General features: G+C 35.7%; 1 protein-coding gene across 2 annotated transcripts in view; it reads left to right on the top strand.

Moving 5' to 3' along the window:
• LOC150092924 (P2X purinoceptor 4-like) overlaps nt 1-19,247 on the top strand; it is a 199,423-nt gene extending 180,176 nt beyond the window's left edge. Inside the window, exons 10-11 of one of the 2 annotated variants that reach the window (XM_090413399.1) lie at nt 1,676-1,780; nt 16,866-19,247. In XM_090413399.1, the coding sequence (XP_090269525.1) occupies nt 1,676-1,780; nt 16,866-16,967 (207 nt within the window). In that variant the 3' untranslated portion in view covers nt 16,968-19,247. The remainder of the gene's footprint in view (nt 1-1,675; nt 1,781-16,865) is intronic. The other variant, XM_090413400.1, reaches the window with a different exon arrangement.
• Nucleotides 19,248-26,414: the final 7,167 nt, after the last annotated feature.

Here is a 26,414-nt window from a genome sequence, read left to right on the forward strand (position 1 = left end):
TGCTTCATCATTTCAGCTGATTCTTTTAACACTTCTGAGTAAAAATGGTAATCAGTGGGGAGCATTTCAGTTTATTACCATTCTACTTGGTGCTTTGTTTCTGTTCTATGTGCTGCCGGCCCAGATTTGTGCTTTCTTTCATTTTCAACATTTTCGAAGTGTTCCAGTTGGCATATCTCACCAGATCTACCAGTGTGTCCTGTGTAGTGTAGGGGCCACAATTGCAACTGATCTTGTAGACACCTGGTGTTTTTGAGTGGCAGATGCAAAGGTTTTAGGCATTCAGACATTTTGTTGAGTGGGTAAAGAAATCTTGCTGTTATCTGTGATTGATTCTATATATATGGAAGAATCACTGCTCCTTTATATTTTTGATTTTTGTATTTTTGCCTTCTGAATTATGCATTGTAGCTCTTGCAAAATTTTTCTACCTCCATATTTGAGCTTTCCTGGTCATGTATTATCTACTACAGCTGCATTTCCACATTTTAGGTTTTTAATGTATTGCTATGTACTTCTGATTACATTCCTCATGAATATTTTTTACCACTGTTCTTTCATCTCCTGTTTCATTTAACAGTTTTAAAGTAATCACTTCATTTATCTAGCTGCATTCTGCTTTATTTTCTTATATTTTTCTCTGTATTCTTGGAGCACATGCTTGACATACTTCTTAAGAAGAAAGCATACTTTCAGTATACTTTCTTCTTTTCCATGACTGCCTCTTTAACTTTCTGACTCCATTATACAGTTTACTTTTCTCTCCTTTCAGTCAATTTCACCACATCTCTCTGACTGAATCATTAAAATCTGCATACTAGACTTTGATTCTTAAATCATATTATTCTTAAATATTACAAAATCATACTGCTCCTTAAATACAAAATCATAATGCATTATATCAGGTTGCAGTATATTAATTCCCATGCATCATCTTTTTTGTCAGCCTGCAGAACAACTGTACTGTTGCTTTATGTGTATTTAGGCTTAGATACTAGTTTACACTAATGATAAAATTTAATGGAATGACTACAGCACAAAGAGACAAATAATTAAACAGCAGGTTTAATCATTTTAATATTCTGTTGTTGTTGGTTTCCCAAATCTTGGGAAGTTTAACACAACCATATTTATTAAGATTAGGCTGTTTTTTTAAATCTGCTACCAACTCTAAAAAGCATGCACAGAATCAGATGGAAGAAAACTGTTATGCTCTATCGCAATAAATACAAACTTGAAAGAGTCAAGTTTCTATTTACTTGAAACAGGGTAGTAGTCTCACACTGGATGATGAAATTTATCTCTCACTTAAAGATAGTCAAAACATCTGTACATGTATAATTTTAAAGAAATGTATTTTTCTTGCACTTCTATATTTTATGTTGCTGCTTAGTGCTTGAAGCCATTTAGCAATAAACTAGTAACCCCCCTCCCAAAAAAAATAAACTCTGACCTGTGGTTTTTGTTTTTTTTTTAAGGTAGGGAGGGGTTCATAACTAAAATAATTTAGAAACAGATACAGGGATTATCTTTGTTATAAGAGTAATGAATAATATATAAAAAGTTACATATATTAGATATAAATCAGACCAGCTATTTTGTTAAATTGTAAATTTATAGCAACTTAATAATAAATTAATAGTATTGGAAATTAAGCACACTTTTTTTTTTTTAGGAGACAATAATCTGTGACATTATAGTGCTCTATCTGCGCAAGAAAAGTAAATACTACAATGATGTTAAATATGAACAAGTGGAAGTTGAGGATGATGGATTTGTTGTGAGTAGGTTTTATAATATATATATATATATATATATATATATATATATATACATACATACACACACACATACACAAAGCAAAGTCCATTTTCGATGTTCGCTTATAGCTTGGGAATGAATTGACCGATTTTGATTACGTCTTCACCAACATTCCTCAATGTACACCTCCCTCCATGGCCCGTACTGCAGTTTAACAATATCTAGCCACTATTTTGTGGACAGATGTTGTTACATTCTATCGTTAGATATTGTTGTCATATTAAGTTCTTTTGTTATGACCATTATTATGTTTTTTAGTAGTTTTTATAATTATTAGTGTATTTTACCTTTTTTTCCAATATGCCACGAGAAAGAGCAAGTTCGATAAGTTGTTCGACTCCTGCGTCAAGGTGTATGAGAGACTAGAGTGAAATTACTGAAGTTTCTTGGAATAATAAGGAATGGTCTGTTGCGAGACGCATAGAGCCTGCGATGCACTCCAATATCCACTTATTTGCAGGGGAGAGGATGAATATTGCATTGATTTACCACAAATGAATCCAGGAATTGGAGAATCTACAAGTAGAAAAACCATTTCAGCAATGATTTTTTTGCATATCACGTGATGGTATGGATGGAAAATTTAAATCACTACATAAGTCAACTCATCAAATCAATACTGGGTTGACATGTATGCCTTAATTGAGTTCAAGCATCTCACATATGTTTAAACCAAAGTAAACTTTGGGTAGAAAATATATACATCTCTGCAATGCATTGCATGCTGATGAAAATGATCCAAATATTAGCCAAATTCAAATATTGCCTTCTTTCATGGGGAGCCTCTGTTATTTTCACAAAAAGATTCAGGAAGCAATGGTCTATGTTAGAGCGTATGATGGTGCTGACCTTTTCATTACCTTCACGTGCAACAGTAATTGGCCGAAGATTTTGGAAAATTTGCTACCTCGTAATAAGACCTATGACAGACATGACATCATTGCAAGAGTTTTTCACAGCAACTGATGAAATTGCTGAATCTCATCACAAAGCAGAAGATATTTGGAGTGTGGAGGTGCTATATGTATTCAGCAGAATGGCAAAAAAAGGGGATTGCCACATGCTCACCTATTGATTTGGTTCGAAGATAAAATCAGGAGTCATGAAATCATTTCCAATGAGCTCCGAAATACCTTATCCTCAATGTGACAAAGAACTGTTTGATATCATAACAAAACTATAATAAATTTAGTTTAATCCTTTATCCAAGTGTAAGCAAAGTTGCACCTGAAATATCTTCAGGACTGAGGCAACTCGTGGTAAACGTGGACCAAGCTCTCATCACTTTGTCTTAGTATCTCCCATAATACAAGGCATATCTCCTTGCGGACATGTATAATGCTATGCATTATGCATTAAGGGAAGGGCCACTACCCAGACCGGTTTCGAGCTTTATTGAGGTCTCGTCAGTAAGAGCCAGACCCAGAGGTGATGATATAGTATGTCCACATTCGCTTGAGCTTCATTTGGCTTTGTGCCAAGAATAGTCGATTCATGTTGAAGCGGAGAATGAAATGAAGGATGTACAAATTTGTCACAAACATGTGAAATCACGTGCTTTATAGGTAAAATTTTCCAACTGTTATACAAGCAAAATAGTTACCACTTTAAAAACTACAATGATCATAAAAGAGAAGAAGTTAATTTTCAGACGTGTAATAATAAACAACTCGTGGACTCTCCTTCTGTTGATGTGCGCAGAAGTGTCGAAGGGTCTCATATCTGTGGGCATACTATACTAAGGTGAAAGTAATGGAGAAGTCATATTTACCTATACGAGTTGCCAAAAGGTGTCTCACCTTATTAAATTACTCTGGATTTAGAGAAAGATGTTGGAAGTTTTTTCCCACTTGGTAGACCATCATAACAAAACATATGGTGCATGGTCCTTTGCAGACCTGTTCATCCAAACTCACCCTCACGAAGTCAGGAAAGTGCATAAAGAGATATCTAAGACCGTTTATCAATGAAACTGAAACAGGCGAGGATGAATATTCACGATATTGTCAACGTGCTCCTTCAGATGGTGGCTGAACTACTATCATACATAATAGCCAAGGAACTTTTGAAATTGATAATTGCCATATAGTGCCTTCAATCCAACAAAATCAGATTATAAAATCTGATTTTGTTGCATACCTTTAATGCACACATAAATGTTGAAATTTGCAGTTCCACGAAATCCATCAAATGTGTATGCAAATATATCAACAAGGGTCAGAGCAAGCTAAGTTTTGTTTGAAAAATGAACGTAGCGGAATAGATCTATACCAAATCAGATGATACATCAGTACTTCTGAAGCTGTTTGGCAGATTTTATCTTTTGATATTCATGAGCACCATCCAACTGTAGCTCATCTCACACTTAATCTCAAAAATGGTCAAAGATCATATTTCACGGAAAGTAATGCACTTGACATAGTGGAGTCACCAAGGGACACAACATTAACAGCCTTTTTTTAAAGCAATGCATCGAAGATAATTTTGTCCAAACATTGACCTATAACGAGGTACTTACATACTACATCTGGCATCAAAACAAATTTCAACGAAAACATGGTGCCAATGTGAATGGTTATCCTGATGTGAAAAAGAACAATTCTGTACATAGCGTTTATATTGTACATCCCAATGATGTTGAATGCTTTTATTTACGAATGCTCTTGATGCATGTAAAAGGACCAAAATCATTCAGAAACTTAAGAACAGTAAATGGTGTGGTACTTCTGACATACTGGGATGCATGTGAGGCTTTGAATTTGATAAATGATTCTCACTGGTCTGATTGTCTCGGCGATGCAATAGCTTCAAACTCACTGTCATCTTCATGCCTTTTGTTTGCTGTAATGTTAGTTCACTGCAATATGACTGACCCTCTATCAACTTACAAAAATAATTTTTTGGAAGATATCTTACACAAAGAATGTTCTACTCATTCTCAGACTCAGTTTAATGAAGCAATATATAATGAGGCATCACTGAGACTTGAATCAATTGTTTGATTCAATTCAATAAGTGACAAAAGTGTTAAACATTTCAGTCTTTAGATACAGATTTAATCTGGAAAATCTCACACAATTTCAATGAACTTCGGAATTTATTAAGTCAGCACAAACAATTACTAACTTCAGATCAAGCTGAAGTTTTTCCCCAATGTTTTAACAAGCTGTAAAATCACTCTGGCATTCTCAGATATAGCAGCTACCCTATTGTAAGGTTGTCGAACTGCTCATTCTACTTTCCAACTACCACTTACAAATGTGACAATTGATACAGCCTATGTGCAATATATCAAAAAGTAATTTGTCAAAATTATTACGAAAGGTTTCTTTGATTGTTTGAGATGAATGTACAATATATCGACAGAACACTGAGGGATGTCAGATCAGAAGAATGGGTGGAATAACTGTTTTATTTGCCAGCGATTTATGACAAACACTGCATATTGTATCCTGCAGAACCAGGGTGGATAAAGTGAATGCCTGCCTTCAGAAATCGTCACTATTACATGATATAGATAAGTTTTCTCTCAAAACCGATATGCATGTTCACCTACATGGAGACTAATGTATGTTCCTTCTCCTCAAAAATGTTAAAAAATTGTGAAGTACAGCAAAGAGACAGAAAAATTATATTGACACATGTAAATATTGGGAAAATTGTCCAAACTGCAGATGAACTGCTGTGTAGTGTCTACTCATCTGTTGAGAACATAACAGAAAAGTCATTTTCTTGGTTCAGAGAGAGAGAGTTACATTTCTATTATGTTGCTCTGAAATCTGCATCCCCCCCCCCCAAAAAAAAATCTTTGCAGTACAATTAGGCTTCAAATAAAATCGTTGAAACCAAATACGATAGAAGCTCTGATATTGACAGGTGCTGGTATCAGAGAAATTGTCTTCATTCCTTGGATACCCTTCATTCCTTCAGACTGTCCATTTGCATTCAAATGGCTACAATTTCCAATAAGAGTTTGCTTTGCAGTGACGATTAATAAAGCCCAAGGACAGACCCTTAGATATGCAGATATGTTTAGATTTAAGAGGTGAATGTTTTGAATACTGGCAGTTATATGTAGTTCTGAGAATTTAATTATCTTTGTCGAGGATGATGAAACTTGTAATATTGTTTACAAAGAAGTGTTATAATGCTCACAATTTTACACCATGACGAAAGTATCAGCTCCAAATACTCGAGTAAATACCCTGAAGTGAACTGCTGGCAATATAAGTTCACCTTGGTGAAGCGGGTGGGCTCAGAGAGAGACAAATTTGCAAATTAAACCAGTTTATATTGAAGCATAAGAGTAACTAGTTATCAATGATTATTCATTTTTGTTGCTTAGTTCGTTATGCATATTAATCAATTTAGCTATTGCTATTGACTTTCAGGTAAAGAAAGCTAACTATATTCCTGTAATGTGCAAGTCATTTATGTTTAGCTTTCATCAACTATCTCCACTTTAAAGAAAAATGATTGACACATCCTCAAACTAGGATCGGATCATCTTGTCATCATTTGGAATATAGTCATTTATTACAAAACATTAATACTGGTATAGTGTATCAATATCTTTGAATATTGATTGAATATTCCAGTTATAGCAAAAGCCTTACGTTTGGTGGTAGGGGTCAAATATTTCATGATCTAGCGTTTTACTTTAAAATAAAGCATAAAGTGAAAAAGATGCAGTTAACTATTGTAGCTTTTGACATTTCAATGCAAAAAAAGCTGGATATGTTTCTGCAAGATTTGAATGATGTCATATTTTTTTACGTATTTCTTTATTAATATCATATACATAAAATGTGATGAGAGCAAATTATATAAAGCCAGTTAGTTTATTCATTCTGAGATAGGTAGCACCTATAAGCAGGTAATTGCTTAATGTAACTGTTATTTATAGGCATAAATTACTTTAAAAAATTTCATGCATTCACTTCTTTGTTTTCTGAATTATGAGGACCCCATCTTGGCCAAGTCTCCTTTTAGAATAAGGTAGTTAGTGCTATGCCTATCAGAAGATTTTGTCTATAAATTGTGTGTTCTTGGCCAGTTTGCAAGGATGAGTTGCTGGGAGAGAGAAAACACTACAAACTTTGTATGAGACTGGCAACTCACTGGCCACAAAACTGGCAGTTGAAAAGCCAGTTTTTTATAGCCAAAAAGCCATCATCCTTACCAGCTGAGTTGCAAAGGTTCTTATTGCATTCACTACTATGTCATTTTTTTAAGCTGTTACTAATAATTCTCAATGCCTAATTAAAAAGCAGTTTACTACCATGTAGGACAGTAAATTTTATAAACTTGGGGAAATATAAATGTGTTAGGTATTTGTATATGCATCATTCTATATTAGTTATATCTGCTTTCTCCTTTTATAATGGGGAAAATCTATTACTTAGTGAGATAGTCAAATTGAGCAAACCTGGTTGGTATATCTGCCTTCTAGTCATTTGGCTATGGATTCATATTTCATTGCCTGCTTGTTGTAGGCCTGAAGTGCTTAAAAAAGTCTGGTTTGGTCTTTTGAACAGGGTTTTGCCATTATTTAAAAATAAAGAAAACATAATTTTAAAAAATCCTTAGTCCACTCACACAGTACTAATGTGCTATAAGTTTATAGCTTTTTGTGGGTGGGAATCACATTAAAAAAAAAAAAAACTTGTCATTCAGATGAAAAACTGATCACTGTAGTTTTTTTTTTATGCGAGCGGCAATCATTCAAAAGTTTTGACCTGAAGTAACACTTTCCTATAATATACAAGTGCATCATAGTTGTGAATATCATTACCTTTTTTTAGAGGGGCTACCCTTTTCATATATGTGATGTATGGCACACTGTAATGTGAAATAAGTAATATAATATAATAGAAAGAGCAAACATTTTACCACCTTTTATCTATGATAGTCAATAATAAATTGACATATTATTATTGACTAACAGTTATGGTATGTTTGAAACCATTGTTTATCTGCTATCAGAGTGTTATTTTATAATGGTAACTCACTGGCAGTTATGAAATATCTGTAATCTTTATTGCGGTTAATTTACTTTTAGAGTGCACATATTCTCTTATTGGCTAAATTGTTTTTGCAATTCATGTTGTGTTATTGGCAAGAAACTTCGTAGTTAAAAATATTAGCTCCATGTTTTTTTTTTTTCTTATTTTAAACCCCTGAAAGGTGAAGAACCTATAGTATAACGCATGGACAGACTTATGTGTTCGTCGTACATGTTCTTTATTTTTTAATGGTATATATTAGAACACAGAAAAATAAGTAAATAATTAATTTATTAACTTATTGCTGATATTTCGCTAGTGTTATAACATCTTCAGAGCACAAAAACACAGTTTGTCACAATATGCGAGACTATAACAACATGGTGTAATCAACAGACTAGTTAAACAAAATTCTAGCAGCAACACAAAGACTAGAGTCCTGATTTTGGCGCCCTCTACCTGAAAAAAAAAAAAAAATTGCAGCTATCACATAAGACTAGAGTCCTAAACAGAAAAAAAACTGGTACTAGTTTTTTCTTAAGATGACTGTCTGCCAGATTTTAGGCAAATTTATACAGCCATAATTGTTAAGATTTGGAGTGTGTTTCAGGGCTTCTGTTGCCTCTAAAAACAATCTCTCCAACTTGTAAGAGCTTTTGTGCAGTACTTTTGTGTTCTTCCAGTTGATCCTGTGTGCAGTGGTCTCCAGAGCATGGTCTGCTAGGCCTGACTTTCCATAGTGATAATGCTGGATGTATCTTTTGTGTTCGCTGAAGCGGATGTTCACAGTTCTTCCTGTTTGACCATAGTAGGTTTGATTACAGGAGCAGGGTACTTCATAGACTCCTGGATGTGATAAAGGGGGAAGCTGTCCTTGGGTGAGTGGATAAGGGTTGCTAATTTGCCACACGGTCTGAATGTGGTGTGTAGTTCATGTTTATTAAGAATTCTTGAAATCTTTTCGGATGTGCCTTTCATGTATGGGATGGTGACTGTTTTGTTGTCTGTGGTGGATAGTGGGGGGGGTTTCTTAGGAGCGTTTAGTATTTTGTTTATCTTATGGAGATTATAGCGATTGGCCAAGAAGGTGTGGCGTGAGCCAGTTCAGCAGCAAGAGCATTGTCATTGGAACATATTGCTCTCGCTCTGTGGGTTAGCGTTTTTAAAATGCCATATTGTTGAGAAGGGTGATGGTGTGATTGTTTGTGTAAATATCTCCCTGTATGTGTGGGTTTTCTAAAAACTGAAAATGATAAGGAACCATCTGGAAGATGTGTGATAAGTGTATCCGGGAAGGGCAGACAATTATTAGCTTCCTGTTCCATTGTAAAGTGGATTTTTGGATGTTGGCTATTTAAATGTGCTAAGAATGTTTCCAATGTCTCTGGGCCATGTGGCCAAATAGCAAGCACATCGTCAACATAGCATAGCCAAGGTGTTGGTTTGAGAGTGGCTGTATTGATTGCTAGTTTTTCCAGGTGTGTTCTATGTAAAAGTTGGCTGGGGGGGTGGGAGCCCATGGCTGTCCCATCTATTTGTTTGTTGTTTGTGAATTTGAATAGTTCAAATATATCAGGAGGGAAGTGTGACTGCAGTAGATTGAGGATTTCTATTAGTGGTACATTTGTGAATAGTGAGGTGATATCAAAGCTTACTATTAAGTCTGATCTTTTTTAGGGTATGGTGTTGTAAGATGCTCTTTAGGTGGGCTGAATTTTTGACAAAGGAGGGAGAATTGTTTGTGAGAGTGGCTAGTAGCTTAGCTAAATGTCTAGCCAGTTTGTACGTGGGACTATTTATACTGTCCACAATTGGGCGTAAGGGTGTACCTCATTACCTCATTTGTGAATTTTTGGTGCTCCATAAATCCTAGGTGTTTTAACATGGAAGGGTTTGAGTTTGTTTACTGTGTCTTTGGGCCAGGAAGTGACTTTTATCAATAATTTACGTGCCTTATTCTTTTCTGTGTTGGTGGGATTGCGATCTATAATTTTGTATGTTGACTGATCTTGTAACAGTGTGTGCATTTTGTTTTCGTATTCTGTTGTCCATCACCACAGTTGCATTCCTTTTGTCTGCTTTTGTTATGGTAATCTGCCTATTTTTCTGTAGCACTTTTACAGCAATGATTTCCTTATGCGCGATATTATTTTTGGGAGGCTTAGACTTGATTAGGATGTTGGCCACATCTAAACGTATGTTGTTGGCTATTGTTGGAGGCAGGTCATATATTCCCCATTCGATGGACCCCATTATTTTGGCTTTTGGAACTTGTTTGGGGGTTACGGCAAAATTGTGCCCTCGACTTAAAGTACTAGTGGCTTCTTTGCTTAAGGTGAACAACGATAAATTCACCACGATGAGGTCTTCTTGTAATTGCAGTCGTTGTATAGCGTTGCGTTGTTGGAGATTTTCAAACTTATTTTGGTGCCGGTTTTTGACTATGTTGAATTCTTTTTTAGCTGTTGCGTCGGTGATGTTATCTAGGATTTCCCATAGTTCCATATTCAGAATATTATATAGTGATTCACGTAGTGTGTTGATGGTTGAATTTGATTTTGCTAATTCCAGACGAGTGGCGTTAAACTGTTCGCATAATAGCGCTACACTCGCTTGTTTATAAATGTATTGAGCTTTGGCCGAGTGGAACTTGTTTTTGATTTTAACACAGTTCAGTATTAAATTGGTGTCTCAGCACCTCTTTAAGAAGGCTAACCTGTTCAGTTGCCGCGCAAATTTTAACTTCCACTTACCATTATTGTCGTGTCTTACGTACGATATCGTCTCCGTGAAGAATCCTTAAACGTCTGGACAGACTTATGTGTTTGTCGTACGTGTTTATTTTTTAACGGTATATATTAGAACAGAAAAATAAGTAAATAATTAATTTAACTTATTGCTGATATTTCGCTGGTGTTATAATCAGCATCTTCAGAGCACAAAAACACAATTTGTCACAATACGCGAGACTATAACAACATGGTGTAATCAACGGACTAGTTAAACAAAATTGTACCAACAACACAAAGACTAAAGTTCTGATTTTGGCACCCTCTATCTGAAATTAAAAAAAAAATTGTAGCTATCACATAAGATTAGAGTCCTAAACAGAGAAAAAACCAGTACTAGTTTTTTCTTAAGATGACTGTCTCCCAAATTTTAGGCAAATTTATACAGCCATATCTGTTGAAATTTGGAGTGTGTTTCAGGGCTTCTGTTGCCTCTAAAAACAATCTCTCCGACTTGTAAGAGCTTCTGTGCAGTACTTTTGTGTTCTTCCAGTTGATCCTGTGTGCAGGGGTATCCAGAGCATGGTCTGCTAGGTCCATATTTCCATAGTGATAATGCTGGATGTATCTTTTGTGTTCACTGATGCGGATGTTCACAGTTCTTCCTGTTTGACCGTAGTAGGCTTGATTTCATGAGCAGGGTACTTCGTAGACTCCCGGATGTGATAAAGGGGGAATGCTGTACTTGGGTGAGTGGATAAGGGTTGCTAATTTGCCACACGGTCTGAATGTGGTGCGTAGTTCATGTTTATTAAGAATTCTTGAACTCTTTTTGGATGTGCCTTTACTGTATGGGATGGTGGCTGTTTTGTTGTAGTTCTCTGTGGTGGATAGTGGGAGGGGTTTCTTAGGAGCATTTAGTATTTTGTTTATCTTATGGGGATTATAGCCATTGGCCTAGAAGGTGTGGTGTGAGTCAGTTCAGCAGCAAGAGCATTGTCATTGGAACATATTGCTCTTGCTCTGTGGGTTAGCGTTTTTAAAATGCCATATTGTTGAGAAGAGTGATGGTGTGATTGTGTAAATATCTCCCTGTTGGTGAAAAATGTCACTTCCTGGCCCAAAGACACAGTAAACAAACTCAAGCCCTTCCATGTTAAAACACCTAGGATTTATGGAGCACCAAAAATTCACAAACAAGATACACCCTTATGCCCAATTGTGGACAGTATAAATAGTCCCACATACAAACTGGCTAGACATTTAGCTAAGCTACTAGTCACTCTCACAAACAGTTCTCCCTCCTTTGTCAAAAATTCAGCCCACCTAAAAAGCATCTTACAACACCATACCCTAAAAAGATCAGACTTAATAGTAAGCTTTGATATCACCTCACAATACATGCAGGATATTTCACATGGAAAGGGAAAATATACAAATAGATGGGACAGCCATGCCCCCCCCCCCAGCCAACTTTTACATAGAACACCTGGAAAAACTAGCAATCAATACAGCCATTCTCAAACCAGCACTTTGGCTATGCTATGTTGACGATGTGCTTGCTATTTGGCCACATGGCCCAGAGACACTGTAAACATTCTTAGCACATTTAAATAGCCAACATCCAAAAATCCACTTTACAATGGAACTGGAAGCTAATAACTGTCTGTCATTCCTGGATACACTCAGCACGTCTTCCAGATGGTTCCTTATCATTTTCAGTTTTTAGAAAACCCACACATACAGGGAGATATTTACACAAACAATCACACCATCACCCTTCTCAACAATATGGCATTTTAAAAACGCTAACCCACAGAGTGAGAGCAATATGTTCCAATGACAATGCTCTTACTGCTGAACTGGCTGACTTACGCCACACCTTCTTGGCCAATGGCTATAATCCCCATAAGATAAACAAAATACTAAACGCTCCTAAGAAACCCCTCCCACTATCCACCACAGACAACAAAACAGTCACCATCACATACATGAAAGGCACATCCGAAAAGATTTCAAGAATTCTTAATAAACATGAACTACACGCCACACGGTCTGAATGTGGTAAATTAGCAACCCTTATCCACTCACCCAAGGACAGCATTCCCCCTTTATCACATCCAGGAGTCTACGAAGTACCCTACTCATGTAATCAAGCCTACTACGGTCAAACAGGAAGAACTGTGAACATTCGCATCAGCGAACGCAAAAGATACATTTGGCATTATCGCTATGGCAAGTCGGGCCTAGCAGACCATGCTCTGGATACCCCTGCACATAGGATCAACTGGAAGAACACAAAAGTACTGCACAGAAGCTCTTACAAGTCGGAGAGATTGTTTTTAGAGGCAACAGAAGCCCTGAAACACACTCCAAATCTCAACAAATATGGCTGTATAAATTTGCCTAAAATCTGGCAGACAGTCATCTTAAGAAAAAACTAGTACTGGTTTTTTCTCTGTTTAGGACTCTAGTCTTATGTGATAGCTGCAATTTTTTTTTTTTCAGGTAGAGTGCGCCAAAATCAGGACTCTAGTCTTTGTGTTGCTGCTAGAATTTTGTTTAACTAGTCCGTTGATTACACCATGTTGTTATAATCTCGCGTATTGTGACAAACTGTGTTTTTGTGCTCTGAAGATGCTGGTTATAACACCAGCGAAATATCAGCAATAAGTTAATAAATTAATTATTTACTTATTTTTCTGTGTTCTAATATATACCGTTAAAAACAACCTATACTATACTGTTAGTACTATGGGTAGGTAAGTTTTTTCAGAATCTGGAAACACTACTCTACAAACCACTTCAGGTTAATAAGCAAGGCAGTGATCTTGTACTGTGCAATGAAATTCATCTCCTACCTAAAGACAATAACAAACATTCATGCCCATAGCAGGAAATTGACCTGTCATCTGTTGTGATGTTGGTGATTAGATATACTAATCACTCATCCAACAAATGTACTATTTTTGTTATTAATTTGTACTGAAAAGATTTCAAAAGGTTGCACAAAGTAATGAATGCATAATACTAGTATTTCTTCCAAGCATTCATGGAATTCAAAGACTTATTGTGGGAGGCTGAACACTCAGACAACAGTAATTATCATACGTTGCCTTGGAGCATTCGCCACCCACCATGACCATGCAAAAAAATTTCCTTTTCACCTCCTTATTCATATGACCTATTGTTCTTGCATTATCCTATAAAATAATTTCCCTTTACCTGTTATCTACATTCCCTCCTGAGACAGTTTTTTGCACTGCAATCTCTACTGCTGCCTTATTGCTAATGTAGCCAGGTAAGATCTGTTCACAGAATTTGAAATGAAAGCATTATAGTAGAACTATCACCTCCTTATCTGTACTCCAGTGTTCTTCACAAAATCTCACTTTGGACAGAGGAAGGAGGGACACAACCTGTCTTGAGGATGGAAGAGAAGAATCCCATCCATTTGGACATTGGAGGTGGAAAGTAGTGGGTGTAGATGCTGTTTGAGTTTTTACTGTATTAGAAAACACCATTACAATCAACTCATGCCTATAAAACTGCATTATACATGCAAATTCATCATATTTTTATATTAAAGTATGCATTTTGACAAATTCTTTACTACTTTAATTTACTTATATATAGATGAAAGTCACCAGGAAGTTAATATAGTTATAAGTACAAAGCTGGCATTTGTGTTCAAATGGTACTCAAGACTACATCCTAATATTGTTCTAACCATTTATATATACAGGGTGTTCGGGATAAATTTGACAGTTTCGTAAGGAAAAAGAAAATCTTCTTTGTATCTATTAAATTTAATGAATTGACAAAAAAACATTACAGGCAGAGTTAATTACAATACTATCAACAAGATTTACTCAAAATAACCACCATTAGCATCGATCACAGCTTCAATTCTGCTTCGGAACCTCGAACAAGCTGATGCTACAGTCTCCCTGGGAAGGGCCACAAAAACTGTTTTAATTTTATCCATTAACTGGGCTTTTGTATTACTGGAAGTGCGATTGGTGTCTTTTTCAACTGCGCCCCATACAAAATAATCCATGGGGTTAAGGTCTGGGGAGTTTGGAGGCCAAACATTTGGACTGGTGAAGTCGTAGAAATTTTCAGACAACCATTTTTGACTTTTCCCAGAGGTGTGGCAAGGGGCCGAATCCTGCTGCCATACATACGGCCTACCATTGGCTACCCTTGTTATCCAGGGCTTGACTACAGTTAGCAACTCCACGAACAAAGCCCGAATTCCAATGCCAGGGTTCTTCAACACCTGTTCCTGCAGATTTGCGAGGAATTCTGCTGTACGAACGCAATCAGATCGTCTGCTAGGGATCTTTCTTCTTGCTACATCCTCGTAGTCACCATTGCAAGTCTCTAGTTCATGCCTGATTGTTTTTACTGTATTCAGGGAGCATTGGGCAGCAGTCGTAATATCCTTATTTTGATGGCGGGCACGAATCATCATGATACAAGTTATTCTCTTCCATGATTCAGGTGGGTTCCAGCTATCCATCCTTTCTGACATCTTGTATATGAATGAAGAAGGGTCCAAACTTTTAAATGAAGAGAAGTGTGTGTTAATACATGTAACTTACGGAAAAATATAATTAATTATAAATATGTCAAATTTATCCCGAACACCCTGTAGTTTGGAAAGAAGAGAAAAGGCCATAGCATCCACTTAATAAAATGTAGGACGTCCTTGCACTGCAATTCTACAGGGCATACTATTCACAAGTGTACAATAGCGATCAATGGGAATTTTGGACCATTTTTCCTGTGGGCATGTAATGAGTACAAAGGTTAAGCAACATCCATTCCGGATGCCACTTAAGCCGAGAACCGACACTCCAGTTCATCCCACAGATGTTCAGTAGGGCTGAGATCAAGTCTCTCTGGAGGTCAGTCAAGTGTGATATATTCATGCCCACAAACCACATAGTTACAGTAGCAGCATTATGACACAGTGCATTGAATTGCTTAAAGAAACAATGCCCAGTTCCATAGAAACGTCACAAAGTAGGAAGCATTGCATTGTCCAGAAACCTCCCGGAGTTCAATGTTCATGGCACCACAAACAGAAGTCCAAGGCCAAACCAGAACCATAATATCACACTGCCATATCCGAATGACAGAGTTGGGTTACACACTCTGGTAAGAGGCATTCACTATACATCTACCATACTCACACCTGTCCATCTCCCTGGTAGTGTGTAGCATGATTTGTCACTCCAAGCGTTCACATTTCACGGTACAAGCTCTTTGAACTACTGAAGCTGACACTGCATGTTAGTTCAGGTAATGTGAGACTTGCGTATTTCAATCCTGCCATAGAAAACCCATGTTGGGAGTCGTGATTCTGAATGTTTTTGTGCAGATTCATGTTTCAGTTGGTGCCTGGAACTCTGTATTCAAAGTTCAGCTGATAAATGGCATTTTTACATAGTCTTTCATAGCACACTTTCATTTCTACAGTCATGTTCGGTGAGTCATCCACTGTAGATAGCACGTGCAGTTGACTCCCTGCAATGCCATTTCAGTATAGTATCCCCGATTGTTGACCTGGGATGGTCCAATCTGTCAACAATTTGCTGAACAGATAGGCCTGCAAACAGCATCTTATCACAATGCCTCAAAGGAACTCTGTCATTTCACCTGGATGCAGTTGTACTGCCATAGGAGCATATATTCCTCCAATTATACACTAGCTAGAAACGTGACTCATTATGTGGCATGATGTACCTTGCCCATTGAATTTTTACTTTTCATTCTGAACTGTTTTTCTGTTGCACATAAATAATTCCATTATACATGTTTCTGAGTTTTGCCACTGCAGTGGGAGATGAAAAAATAAACAATATTTGTGAAAAATCAGCACAACACAAATTACTAAATCTTTGCAGACTTCATAAGTGATGTAGGTATGCATGATGTTTTTGATGTAAAAATATAAGCATTTAATACTAATTTACATTACTATTTTTGTATATTCTTTCACCAGCTACATCTTGTGCTCCGACTCTTCTCTACATCTGTTACTGTGCCACAGTTTGATCCAACAATCCACAAATTAGATGGCATTGAATTTTATGAAAATTGATACTTTTCATGGTTGCTTGGCAGAAGATTGAGGGGGAAAATTATTTTAGCAAATATGCAGAAATTTTTCCTCTTAAAATTAGCTTCTTTTAAAGCACTGCACAGTCATAGGAAAGAACAGAATATAAAATATACAACCCTTATTCCTGTTGATTATTTTGTTTGAATTATAGTTTTTTTTTTTTTTGATATTTTTCAGTGTGTGTATCACCTCTCTTTCCAGCCTGAAATTAAACTTCCTTCAAAACGGGGCCAAACTTCTACAGAACGAGCAGGAGACATTTACGAAAGAATGCATTAGTAGACTATGTGAACCATTGTGGATAAGTTTTTTTATGCACTAATGTAATCTTGGAACGGAAGTATCACAAAGTAAAATGACACATTTCATCACCTTCAATCTTTTTGCAAGGTTTGTTGTACTTTCTCATTCACATGAACTGTATTTATTTTTGGTATTTTCAAGTGAAAATTTAAAATTAGCACCTTTATTATCTTGTCATATTAAATGTGTATGTGTAATATTATTTATTGTATATAATTAAACAAGTGAATTGCTAGTCTCTTATTACTGAACAAAGCTTTGACATTTCTTTGCTATTTGTAACTAATTTAATTATAACTTGAAGCACTGAAAAAATATTGCATTTTTTTTATAATGAAAAATTACTGACATCTGCTTGATACATTGTAAACTTGGCTTTCAATTATATCTTGCTATTAGTACACTGTAGCATATAAGGCATTGGTTAATGTGTATACAATGTCTTTCAACTTTGATCTTCACCCAAATTGTAAATGCTGTTTTTCTTTGTTCAGGAAAGCAATTTAAAACTTTGTTTCTTTAGCATGCTTATCACAACTTACATGTAGATAATTAAACCATTTCTAGTTATTTATGAGCCAAATAGCTAGTTTTGCATTGCTGTTTTATAACAGAATTTCTATTTGGTTGAAGATTTTTTCAATGTTTCATGTTGTGTGACAAGAAACATGCTTCCTGGTTTCCCAAAGTCTTTTATTATGAGTTAAAACTTTAAGCAACATTCCAGTTAAATGTGTGTATGCTGTGCATGTATTTTTTTCTAAGTAAGATAAAATTCATAGTTACAGAAGAATCTGAAGTTAATCAATATAACTTTCCCCTCCCCAGCTTTTTGAGAAACTTGTTAAGATTCCTTCTTTCTCTTTAACCACCTGCTCACATACAGTTTAGCTTGACATTGTGCAAAGCTGAACTTGATTGTCAATATTTCTTTTGGTTTCACAGACATTTTATTAAATATAGACCATTTTTTTTTTTACTTTATATAACTAAACCTATAAGGATTCCCATTGCTGAAATCCAGTAAAATCGATTTAGCCAAAGTAATGAAGTAGACAAAATTTTATTAAATTTTTTTTTTATGGAAAAACACCCAAATGAATTGTTTTTCTTAGTCTGTGTTGGTTGTAAGGTAATGAAGTATTCATCTGAGAAAAGAACATTTGGAATCCCATCTTGTCTATTTCAGACATTAAATTTATTCAATTCAATCTTTCACATCAATGTAATCCCCCCCCCCCAGTTCATTAACATAGTTTCATGGGTATCTTTGTTCTGGATTCATCCTTTTTTCTTCTGCTCTTCTTTAAATTTCATACCTACATACTTGAGCCTTAAGCTAACATTGTGAAAATCAACAAAGATGGATTACTTTTATAAATTTTTTTTTTCTCTAATCTAATATTGTGAGCATGATTTGAAAGAGGGAACAATAATGGATAACACTGTAAGTTATGCAGTAACTCATAGCACTGTTAAGTAAAAGATATACATAAAAAAAAAATTGAGGAACACCATTAAGTACTTAAATTTCTAAATGCAAAAAATGAAAGTTGGGACAATGTAATATTCAGGCTTTAACACATGGGCAGTTTAGAAGTAACTTGTTACATTGATTGTGTGTGATATTCTCTCTTAATTTATGAAATGAAAATTAATGTTGGCACACACAGTCCCTGTTGCACAAATGTTTGAAAAGGAGAAATAAATTGCATGTATGAGTTTACATTACTATTTTATTGTATAATAATGTACTAGCCTTATAGGCAGTGTTATTTCCATGTATATAACACAGTGCTTAAAGCACTTACAAATTGTTCAACCAATAGGTATAAGGATATTATTGTAGCACATGGCCATTTTGATGGGGTGGTTAGATACCATAGCCAGTGATTAAACATTTCTAGCTTTCTAAAAAAAAAGGTACATATCTGAGTTTAACCATTTCACTTTCAGTGCTGTGAGATTGGGATATGTTTTTCTCCTATAATTCATTCAATGCTTTTTTTTTTTATTATTTTTCTGATAATGGTATGAAAGTTAGGAAAATTATTCTCGCAAGTGTTTCAGCTATATGTACACTGCATACATAAAAAAAATAAATGGAGTACTTAAATTTCTGAATGCAAAAAATGAAAGTTGGCAGTTGATCTGTGATATTCAGGCCTTAACTGAAGGCTGCTTTTGTACATAATGACAGTTGTAAATTTTTCCAGTAGCTGCACATTGGTAAATAAAAATATTTTTTTACCTAAATGAAGTTTAATGTCTTTATTTTAAATCATGTTTTTTAGGTGTATATCTATTGTCCACGCTGTTAGGCTAGTGGCTATATATGCTTCGCAACCATATGCCTGTGAAAGGAGTGTGCTGGGTTCAATTCCCGTCATCGACGTGAGGAGCTTAAGGATCTTTCTCAGACATAGCCAAGTTAGCCTGTCTTGGGCATGGACAACAGGGTTTTTCCTCCTGCAAGCAGGCAAACTGGCTCCGTAAACACACGCAGCTACAGCCATAGGACAAGTCACCTTATCCTCGAGACAGGTATAACTTAGAAGGGCTTAAAATAGATCTGTAGCAGACCAGTAGGCCTAATACATAGAAGGGGGGAGGAGGAGAAGAAGACCTATATCTATTTGGTAAAATGCTTGTTGCATCCAAATTAGTCCAGTCGCTGTTTTTTTATATATACTTATGCAACTTACACATGTGCAAAAAATATAGAATTTTATTCAAAAGTTCAGATATATTTGATCCAGTGTAACATGGACATCATCGGGGAGAAAGACCAGTGACTATATTCAAAACATGAGAACGAGTTGTGTAGCATGTGCTCACCAGCTCATGTCTGGGCTGAATTGTTCCTTCATCATCATCATCATCATCAAATTCCTGTCATGTACCCTCAAGGGGTGTACAGGATATGACAGTACTACATGAAAAAAATTACATCATTACTAACTTCCTATCTACAATTTTCCTCCAAATCAGTCTGTTACTTGTCAAGACTCCAACATTATCAGATCTTATATTTCTATCGTCTAAGGCACTTTGTACCGTATCAATCCACCTATATCTTGGTCTTCCTCTGGGTCGTTTTCCTGCCAACCTGGCAGAAAACACTTGTTTTGCTAATCTTTCCTCTCCCATTCTATTTAAGTGACCATACCATCTGAGATTAGCTCTGCTAACGCATTCCTGGATGCTGACAATGTCAAGTTCTTTCCTAATATCCTCATTTTTAATATGATATTGCCATTGATGCCATCTGTTCACGCCTATAATCTTTCTCAGGACTCTCATATCTGTGGTCTCTAGTCTTTGGTCAAGTGTTTTACTTCTGACCCAGCTCTCAGATCCATAAGTTAAAATTGGTTTGAACACAGTCTTGTATACAGCTAATTTAGTGTTCCGACTAATTTCTTTCTTATTCCATATGAATTTATTCAATTGACTTCCCACGATACCAGCTTTGCTGATTCTGTTGTCTATTTCTATATTTAGTTTACCATCTTCAGTAAAAATTGTGCCTAAGTAGCTGAAATGTTTTACTTGTTCCACAGGTTCTCCATTCACAACACAGTTGACATTTTCAATGATTCTGCCTATTTTCATTGTCTTTGTCTTTTTATTGCTGACCTTCATACCATATCTATTACAACAGCTATTCAATTTAGTCAGAGAATCTTCCAGACTTGTAGCGGATTTATTTAGAAGTATAACATCATCCGCATAAAGCAAAGAGCTGACATTAACATCTCCAATTTTGATATCAGGTTGAATACCACATTCCTTCATAATGTGATCCATATAGATAATGAATAACAGAGGGGATAATGTACATCCTTGTCTCACACCAGATTTAACATTAAACCATCTTCCTGTACTTCCTTCAATTCTAACTGCTGACTTGCAACTCAAATAAAGACTAAGTATTGCTTGATATAATGCCCCATTGACACCATATAACTGCAGCATATTGAATAGCTTCTCTCTTGGCACCTTGTCATATGCCTTTTCCAAATCGACAAAACTTAAATACAGATCTTTGTTATATTCCCATGCTTTCTCGACTATTTGTCGTAAAGTGAAGATCTGATCCTGACAGCCTCTATTTGGCCTGAATCCAGCTAGTTCTTCACCAAGCTTTTCTTCCACAATTTTTCTCAACCGTTTCTCAAGTATACTTGCATAGATCTTGCCAGGAACACTCAGTAAGGAAATACCTCTGTAATTCTCACATTCAGTTTTATTTCCCTTTTTATATATGGGTACTATGAGAGCTCTACTCCAATCATCGGGAATTCGTCCCTCTGTCCAGGCTTTCTGAACTATGCAGTGCAGCCACTGTAAGACTCTTATACCACCATACTTCAGCATTTCTGGTCGAATATCATCTACTCCTGCTGCCTTTCCACATTTCAAGCCTTTGATGGCTTTTTCTACTTCAAGTATGGATATGTATTCCTGACTGCATGCCTGGTCAGTGTTTTTTACCACTGTGCTGTCATCACTGCTTGTTTCATTTAGCAGTTTTTCAAAGTAATTACTCCATACTTCAAGGATATCTTTTTCTCCTGTTTTCATTTCACCTTTATCATCTCTAATTCCTTTTACAGCACTCTTTCCTCCATTCCTAAGCTTCTTCAACAACCTCCAGAATATTTTGCCACCTTCTTGATATTTATTTTCTATATTCTTGCCAAAGTCCTCCCATGACTTTTGTTTAGCTAGTTTTACACACTGTTTAGCTTTCTTACATTTGTCTCTGTATTCTGTAAGAGTAAAAGCTGACTTATTTGCCAGGAACTTTTGATATGCTTTCTTCTTTTCCTTCACTGCCTCTTTGACTTCCTGTGTCCACCAGGGAGTTCTAATTTTTTTATCCTTGCACACAACCTCACCACATGCCTCTCTGGCAGAATCAATCAATGTTTCCTTCAGAGTTTGCCACTGAATCTCCAAGGTTTGATTCCTGTTCTCAAACTCTTTCATTTTCTTTTCAATAATATTTCTGTATTTTAGTCTACAGTTCACATCTAAGAGCTGCTCAACTTTTATTCGCTTTAAAACTTTCTTACATGTTATTCTTTTCAATATGAAATTCAATTTTATCCTGCTCAAGACTAAATAGTGATCACTTCCAATTTCAAATCCTCTGTACACTCTGGTGTCCTGCACCAGGGAGAAAACATCACTATCAACAATAACATAGTCAATGAGACTTTTCTTATTCCTAGCCTCTTCTCTCCATGTGAATTTGTGCACATTTTTATGTTGGAACATGGTGTTAGTAATAACCAGTCCATGTCCAGAGCAGAAATCCAACAGATATTTGCCATTATTATTAGCTTTGCTCTTTTCTCCAAATTTTCCCAAAATATTTTTGTATGTCTCACAATCATTTCCTACTCTACTATTTAGATCCCCAACAAGGACCAACTTTTCCTTTTTCATTGTGTCAGTTGCTTTTTCTAAAGCCTCAAAAAATTCCTCCACTTCTACCTTAGTAGAACCTTCTGTGGGATCATAGGCACAAATAAGTCTCATTGTCCAGTTCCCCATTCTCATATTTGCCCACATTACTCTACTTGAGACTGACTGCCATTCAAGAAGATTAGCCTCGTATTTTGTGTTGAATACTATGGCTACTCCTTCTTGTCCTTGATTGTCATTGCCTGAATATAACATTTTGTATTTATTGCTCAGAAAGATCTCACCAGTTTTGGTCTTTTTTGTTTCAGTCACCCCTATTATGTCGATCTGGTACTTATCTAATTCCTCAGCTAGCTCCATTTCTTTGCCATTCAGGCTTCTTACATTGATAGTACCGATCTTTAACTCTGGTGATGTTGAGTTGGGGTTTGTTTTCAGATTTGTTCCAGTAGCTGACTTTTCGCTGTTCGCCCTGGTTCCCTGGCGAAAACAACGGGGGCCTTGTTTAACCGGGCGACGCCCCAGCCGGCATGAAATTTTGTCATGTTGTACCATCATTTTTTATTTTGGTTTAACCAATAAGAATACAATTTGGTCGGCTAAATCCCAAATTGCCAGCCCATCCTCGTTCGTTCAGTATCAAAGTAGATACCCAACAGGGTGCACCACGAGAAGGTGAGGATTGGACATTAGGTTAGAAGCCCTGGTCGGTTGTCCGCATTCCTTTAAAGGCTATTCCTTTGAATTCTGAATAGTTAATAACTTTAATAATAGATATGAGTCAGTAAGCACATGCTACATGACCCATTGATTCATGTTTTGAATGTACCTAGTCTTTATCCTGTATGTTGTCATATGTAATTGGAATTTTTGAATAAAATTCTATATTTTTTCTACATCTGTATCATCATCGTATTTTTATGAAATGTATTTCCATGTTGTTTCGTATGTTACGCTTTCATGCAGGCCTACATATTTTACCACGTAAGCTTCCGTACCGATAATCCCGCGGAATAGGTTGGTTGCTCCTTATTCTCGGTAGCATCCGATGTCAAAGTGTGTGTTCATGGGACCAGTTTGCCTGCTTTGTGGGAGGAAAAACCCCAGGATAAACTGCTGCCCATACCCAAGACCGGCTAACTTGGCTGAGGAAGAGCCTTAAGTTCCTCACATTACTGATGGGAATCAGATCTAGGACACTCCTTCCCGGCATATGGTTGTGAAGCGCATAACCATTAGGTTAACTGCACGGACACATCTGTATAAGTATCTATAATTATGTTTAGTATGTGTTCCCTTAAAATATTTGATGTCAGTATATAAATTTAATTACTACGTCCATTAAAAATGGACTCTTATGTAAATAGTTTTATTGGGTTACAAAACTCACCGTTACCTTTCTGCTGGCCTTAATTATTTCTTGCTATATACCAGAAGTTTAAATGGTATTGCATAATAAATTTTTGCAAGGTTTACTAGCTTCTTATCAACAGGTTTTTTTTTTTTCCAAATTAATCTTATCTGTGCAATTCCTAGTATTGTTAGATCTTATATTTGTCTCTTAAGGCACTACAAACTATATTAGTCCACCTGTTTTGCAAATCTTTCTTCTCCCATTCAGATTAAGTAAACATTCCACTTGGATTGGCTTTGCTCATGCATCAAATTAGGATTCTCCTGTCTAATTTTATTCTTAATCTTCTTGCATCAGTCTAATCTGTTCACTTCCTATAATTTTTTTTTCAGAACTTTCATGTCTCTTATTCAGTGGTTTTACTTTTTACTTGCAACCCAACTCTTGGATCTAACTTAAAATTGGCGTGAATATTGTATTATGCTGCTAGTTTAGTGTTTGGCTAATTTCTCTTCTTCCATATAAATTTATTTAGCTGATCCCCTCCCACTAACTTCTTATTCTTTTATCAGTTTTCATATTTAATTTGCAATAGCAAGATAGCTAAAATATTGTTGTGTTGGTTCTCCTTTGATAATGCAGCTGATCTTTTACTTGGTCTTGCCTATTCTGACAGTTTGTTTATATTGCTGATTTTCATGTCAAACTTGTCAACAGCAGTTATTTAAATCCTGTACAGGATTTATTTAGCATCATGGAATAAAGAGCTCAGTTAAATACTTCCAATTTTTATATTAGGTATAATGTCACTTTCCCATCAGTGTGGTCCATATATAGGATGTGAAGATAGTAGCACCTTTGTCTTAAACTGGATTTTACAAAACTTATCTTCCTGCACATCCCTCAAATATGAGAGATATTATTTCAGACATCAGACTTTTTCTGTCATTACAAAATGAAGTAAATTTTATAGGACTCTGTCCTCCACATCTCTGCTTTTTCAATAACCTCCAGAACATTTTGATGTTTGTGATATTTATCTTATCAAAAATCTTTCCCATGAACATCTACAATTATAGTTTACTTCTTCCTCTGTTCTTATACGATACATGTTGCTTACTTACCTGCAACTTTTGATATGATTTGACCACGAAGTTCTGAATTTTCTCTTCCTCCAGGCAACTTCACAACATGTATCCTCTAGTTGTATCACTGTTTTCTTTGCATTTTGCCATTGGCTCTCTAATGATGGTTTTTTTTTTAAAAAAAAAAGATAATTTTCCTCCTTTCCAAAAACCATTCAACTTTTTTTGAAACTTTCCTACTAAAAAATAAATAGTCACTATTTCCTATTTTGTATCCCCTTTATTTTGTTTCCTGAACCAGTGTGAAGATATCACTCTCCACAATAACAAGACTTTTCTTTTTGTGCATTCTTCCATGTGAGTGTGTTCACATTTTCATGTTCTAGTTCATATCGTGAACAGAAAGCCAATAGTTCTGCATAAGTACATGTAGACACAGTTGAAAAAATAATTTTTTAATTTCCAACTGTATTATACTGATGATCCACGATACATGAATTGAAATACTTATGGTTAATCTATCATAATTAAACATTTTTCAACTGTGTCTACTTATTCAGAATAAGGAATAAATAATGCACAGTGATTTCTCAATAAACACTTAGCATTATTATTATTAGATCTCCAGTGAGTCAAGAACTCATTGAGGGAGATCATTCATACTAGATGTACTCATTACTTCAAGAGACAAACTGTTTCACTTGCTCATAGTTCTATGAGAGAAAAATCTAGTTCTTACCCTTTCTTAAATGTATACTACATTAAGTTTCCATGGATGACCCCTTGTCCTCTCCCCATCTTCCATATAATGAAAATTTTATCTCAATTTACAAACCTATCATTAAATGAATATCAACCATTATTTTTAATAGTTTCCAATTTCTTTATATGCTTTATTTCCAGGTGTACAAAATATTACAATACTGTGCCATGAAGTTATTTTCATTTCAATAGTTCACTTAATTTTCTTCTTAATTAATCTGAAACTGTACTATCTGAAATTAAGATAATACATTTCAGTTTCTAAGGCACTATTAACTTCAATCTACTTAGATCTCTTTTTGCCATCCATCAAGCATCTGTTTTGTTAACTATTCCCTATTCTTTTCAAGTGGCCCAGTCATTATAGAATTGACTCTTGTCACACACTCTTCCCAATAATATCAAAATCCTTTGTCTTCAAGTTCACAAAGAAACACATTTGTATTTATAGATTACAAAAATCCTTCAGCAAGGACACATCACTGATAAAATTAACAGGGATTTTAGAACAAATAACAAGGGAGAGGGGGGCATTCATTTGTCTTTTTTGAAAAACGAGACTACCACAGTGAACTGGATAAATGCAGTTAACTAATTTTTTCCCAGAAAGTAAAGTTCAGGATATCTGAAACCTGAACTATTCAACTGATGATGAGAAGAGAAGCACACTGAATGGAAACTATATATATAAGAAAGGGACTAGGATTAGATATAATCAGATATTTTATGGGTGAAAAAAAAAAAGTGGGAATATATAGTTGGGATTGTTTTGGACAGATGTATGAA

The sequence above is a fragment of the Typopeltis vanoorti genome, chromosome 24, assembly GCF_054136105.1.
Source record: "Typopeltis vanoorti isolate ZY-2024b chromosome 24, IOZ_Tvanoo_1.0, whole genome shotgun sequence".
In the NCBI taxonomy this organism is placed as follows: Eukaryota; Metazoa; Arthropoda; class Arachnida; order Uropygi; family Thelyphonidae; genus Typopeltis; species Typopeltis vanoorti.